The sequence below is a fragment of the Stegastes partitus genome, unplaced genomic scaffold (assembly GCF_000690725.1).
Source record: "Stegastes partitus isolate 25-593 unplaced genomic scaffold, Stegastes_partitus-1.0.2 Scaffold1343, whole genome shotgun sequence".
Classification (NCBI taxonomy): Eukaryota; Metazoa; Chordata; class Actinopteri; family Pomacentridae; genus Stegastes; species Stegastes partitus.
In genome coordinates, this window is record NW_007579074.1 from 217,168 (window position 1) to 222,191 (window position 5,024).

Consider the following 5,024-nt stretch of genomic DNA (forward strand, 5'->3'; position numbering starts at 1 on the left):
GTGACAAGAAGAAGCTTTTATGAAACACATCCTCATGTTGGTCCATGACGGTGCAGATCCCAGAGATGAGGCCACCATAGCAGAGACCCGACAGGTTTTGCGGCGTCATGTTCTCGTGTTCTGTTAGACTCCCCTGTGGTTCCCACTGGGCCTACAAGTCTCCATATGGTTTCTAATGTTAGACTCACTCAGACCTCGTGCCCTGGTTCCCGAGCACGAGCCCACCGACACACTGATAGAGTGAATCAATGACACCCACCAGCGTTACGACGGCGTCTGCTGCTGACTGAGGTGACTGATGATGAAGCGTGCTCAGGACATGTTGTTGGACATGTGTGAACTGTCTTCTGGCTGTTCCTCAGGTCTGTCGGTGCTGCAGAGGATCCTGGACACGGCGGCCGAGCGCGGCTGGCAGGTCACCTCCGTCAACCTGGACACGCTGACCGAGGCCGCCTTCATCAAGCTGCTGGCCGACCTGGACTACAAGAAGGACTTCCAGATCATCATCGACTGCGAGCTGGAGCGCCTCAACTCCATCATCAACCTGGTAAAGCTCCGACCAGAGCGTCAGTTAGTACGAGATGGTAAATGGTCTGCACTTAGATAGCAGCACTCAAAGCGCTTTACGATGTTTCACATTCACACACATTCACACACTAATGGCCACAGAGCTGCCATGCAAGGCGCTGCCTACCATCAGTGTCTGTAGAGGGGCCGGGGATCGAACCGCCAACCTTACGATTAGCTCTACCACCTGAGCCACAGTCGGCCTAATGCTGAACAGAGCAGGCTCACCTCTGACCTCCAACCAGCTCCTGTCTCATGTTCCTTCACTGAGGTTTCAACATAAAGTCAGTCATGAAGGAGGAGGAGAGAACTCAGAGATGTCTTCTGTCAGCAGGACTCAGGTAGAACCCTGGAGACCAGAGAGAAGAACAAGAAACATGGTTCCTCAGATGTTAAACCCCGGAGCTGACGTTGTCTCCTCATAGCGTAGATGTTTCACCGTTTCTAGCCTCTGATTTCAGTTTGTTTGTGTCGTCTTATTTCTGTTTGTTCTCATTCATGTCCTCATGTTACTGCCCTCTCCTCGTCCTGCAGATGTTGGACCATCTCCATGTCTCCAGACTTTTCCTGAGTCAGTGGTAGAGGATCAGAACCAGGAGGGGGAAGGTTCTGGTTCTACAGGGTCTGGTGCATACGGTGCATAACAGAAACCAGCGTTCATCAGTCTCGTGTGGTTCGTTAGTCTGAATGTTGGACATCTGATCATTCTTTCAGTTTTTACTCTTTCTGGCATTTTGACATCATTTAAAGACGCCTTTCAGACCTGCTGCTGGGTTTTAGAGCTCAGAGGTCCGCGTGGACCTCCAGCTTCAGGTGGGTTCAGACCAGCTGCTGCAGGACTCCAGGTTCTGGTTCAGGCTGGACGTGGTCCTGCTGCAGGATGAGTTCAGGGCGGTGGGGCTGTGAGCAATCTGGCAGGAAATGAAAAAGACATCATTTAATCTAACAGTTATTTATGAGTCCGTCTCCTTTAATCACAGAGAACACGTCCTCGTTATTTTAAATCAGGATTTAGGAACGTCAGATCCACATTCTTGCCACTAATTTCCCAGCGGACCCTGATATCTGCCTGCTGGCCAACTTCCCCGGCGTCTCGCTGACGTCTCCGAGCCAGAAGACGAAGGTGGAGGGTTGGATCTAATGGTCCATGCGGACGGCGCTGGAGCCACACTGCCTGCTGGTACCGGTGGAGTTCATGTTCTGGCTGGTTCACCGGTTAGTTGACAGAACATCGACAAACTGCAGTTCATCTCCTGAACAGTCTCTCAGTTTATTTATCGCCATGAACTCAGTGTTTATGTTGAGCCGTCGTCCTGCAGACACGTTTCATCACTTAGATCCAGAACCAGAAGCTGGAGCTCATCAGTACCAGCAGCAGAGCGAGCAGCCCAAGGTTAGATTTATATGATTTAATCAGTGGGCATCCATGAAATATACACATAGAATCACCTGCTAGTTGTTTTACTAAAGTATGAGAACATCACGTCGGTGTTCCTACAAAGCTCAGGTTCTGCTGCAGGAACACAAAGTGGATCAGAGGACACGTTGATTCATCAACTACAGAAGCACCTTCAGACGTCTCACTGGTCACGTTAGGAGCTGCGTTTGTACCAAACAGAGCAGCTGCAGAGTTTACATCAGCCAAGAAAAAGACTGAGCGTTCAGGACGATGAAACCAGACGGATCAGAGCTCCTGTATGAATGTCATGACAGCGTCCAAACGGACCACACAGCCTTGTTCTGGCTCACCTCGCCACACTTCAGCTCTGATCTGAGAACATCTACGCTGCTCTCAAGGCTGAGTGTGAAGCTGCAGCCAGGAGGCAGTTAGCGTAGCTTAGCATCACTCCATGGGTGGATTACTAGCCAGGCCCTAAACACTGAGAGGCTGCTTCTGATTACAGCCACGCAAAAGGACACGAAGCTGCCAAGTGAGCACAAGGAGGCTGGATGAAAGGAGCACCACAGTCACCTCCAAGAGCAAGGAGACCAGCAAGAGGTGCAAAACTTCTACAAAGAAACACAAAGGACAGCAAAAATATTCAAAAATAGCAGAAATAAATCCCCACATGGTTAGAAAAGGAAGTGAGCACTGAGAGGCAGGAAACGACTCCTAAGAGACGGAGAGTGACGAAGAACGATCACAAAGACACACAGAAGGAAACCAGAGGCGAGATTCACAACCAAGGGTCGCACAGATAGCTCAGGGACACACAACGACCACCAGGAGGCGCACAATGACAACACGGCGCACAAAACAGGTGCAGCGCGATGCAGACGAGGCCAAACAGGAGCTACACAGGAAGAGCCTGAGGTTCAGATCAGCTGCACCGGTCCGTTGTCTCATCATCTGCTCTTCCATTCATCAGAACGCTGAGCCGGCGCTGCAGGATTCGCTGCTGCTGAACATTTCCTCTCCGCTCGCAGCTGTTTTCTCTGTGTTGGTTTTAATGGGAGCTTTGGTTTTGGCCCGGCTGATAATGGGCCGGCAGCACAGACTCTGGCAGTGAAAAGGACGTTTTAGAAAATGTTGTACAAAGCTGTGAGTCTGAGGAAGGCTGCTCAGCGGGACTCTGGACAGGAACCAGCCTCCGTGTGGGGAACTCGAGTGTCAGGTGTCCTTCTGGACCCGTGACACGGAGCTGCTGGCCTCACAATCCCGTCAAGTTCTGGCTCAGCTCGTTGGCTGGCGTTGGCCTCGACTCCACTGTAATATTATTGGTGCAGCTGAAAGTGAGTTGAAGTCTGAGGCTGGGTTCTGCTGGTTCTGACTTCAAACAGGTGACACCGGCATCAGGACAGACAGAACCAGCAGAGCAGCAGTAAGCTGTAGCGTCAGGGTCGCTGCAGTCGTCTGGAACCGAGTCAGGCCAGGTCCTCATCTGGAACCCACGGTTCTGCCCGTCCGTTGGTCGACGTGTTTGATGTGAGCGCAGGTCGGATCAGTGCCGAGAGCGAAGCCGACAGGTCCGACGGGTCAAAGGTTTAAATGGATTTAACCTGTAGGTCCAGAACCCTAAATCTAAAAAAACGCATATTTTCTTTAAAGATAATCATCTAAATGTGACTGTTTATCACCAGAACCGGTAAGAAGAGAAGGAGTCCTCAGATGTTCTGTGGGCTGTGACGTGTTCTGTCAAGGAACCGGATCTGAGAATCACTTCATTCTATGTGTCTGATTTAAACCGTACGCACCAGACCCAGTAGAACCAGCACCTTCCTCCTCCTGGTTCTGACCCTGTAGAACCAGAAGTCTGGAGACATGGAGATGGTTCAAAATCTGCAGGACGAGGAGACGACAGGACCTCCAGGGTTTAACATCTGGAAGCATGTTGGTAGAAAACGATGTGAAACAACCAAAGTGTGACACAAACAGCACAGAGACGTAAAACAAAGACAACGTGACAGATGGAGAACAACCAGAAGGTGGCACAGAACCACCACAACCACACATCCAGAGACCACCTCTTTGTAGTAAACAGTGAATGGACGCCTCTTCTCTGGTCTCCATGGTTCTGAGTCCTGCTGACTGGAGACGTCTCTGGGTTCTCTCTCCTCCTTCGTGTGGTTCTGATTCCACAGAGCTGCAGGACTTGATGTTGGAGCATGAACCTCAGACTGGTTGGAGGTCAGAGGGTTAGAAGAAGAACCCTGGTGTGTGCAGTGAGCACGTGAAGCAACACGAGGTCTGCTTTGGTGTTCACATGGAGACGCTACAAACTGGTGGAAGTACAACCAGAACATCTTGTCTCCTCCCAAACAGAGCTTATAGATGAACAACGTCCTCACAGTCAGAGCAGAAACATAGAGACCATCCAGGTGCTTTAGCTCCACTCAGCTCTCCACGTCTCACCGTTTGAACAGCAGCGAGAACGTTTATCTCCAGATCTGAGCCACTGGGCTTCTCTGAGGAGTCAGAGAAGAACCAACAGAACATTCAGCCACTGAAGCGAATGGATCTGTTCAGGAGTGAATAACTGTCCTCGACCGTCTGAATCAAGAAATAATAATAATGTGCTTTAGTTTGTTTGCTGTTTTTTGTAAAACAGTAAAATTGAAAATTCCTGGAAAACAACAACAATAATAATAATTAGATTTTATTATTAAAAACACATGATTCTGGCTGAAGAGCTTCTACATGCTGGTGTACTGACCGTCACAGAACCCAGTGGCGGGCTGTGCATGTTCCTCCTGGACCTTCAGTACCGTCCGCTTTCACCTCCACCCATCAGTCCGGTTCTGTCTCCTGGAGGCTGATGCTGACAGTCGGCCTGTCCAGTTCTGGTTCTGACATCAGGTTTCATTTAGAGCTGAGAACGTCGCTCGCTTAACTTAAAGCTTGATGCTTTCATATAAAGTTTGATCTGGTGCAGGTGGCTACAGACAGGAGGCGCTAGCTTTGGCTCTCTGACCGTCCAATCAGAGGACGTGAAAGCGCTGACATCACCGTAGGCCAG

The 5,024-nt window shown here is 50.2% G+C and overlaps 1 protein-coding gene across 1 annotated transcript in view; it reads left to right on the forward strand.

Moving 5' to 3' along the window:
* The window catches only part of LOC103369875 (glutamate receptor 1-like), a 68,791-nt gene that overhangs the window by 33,651 nt on the left and 30,116 nt on the right, over positions 1–5,024 (forward strand). Inside the window, exon 3 of the mRNA XM_008298716.1 lies at positions 363–547. Within this exon, the coding sequence (XP_008296938.1) occupies positions 363–547 (185 nt within the window). The remainder of the gene's footprint in view (positions 1–362; positions 548–5,024) is intronic.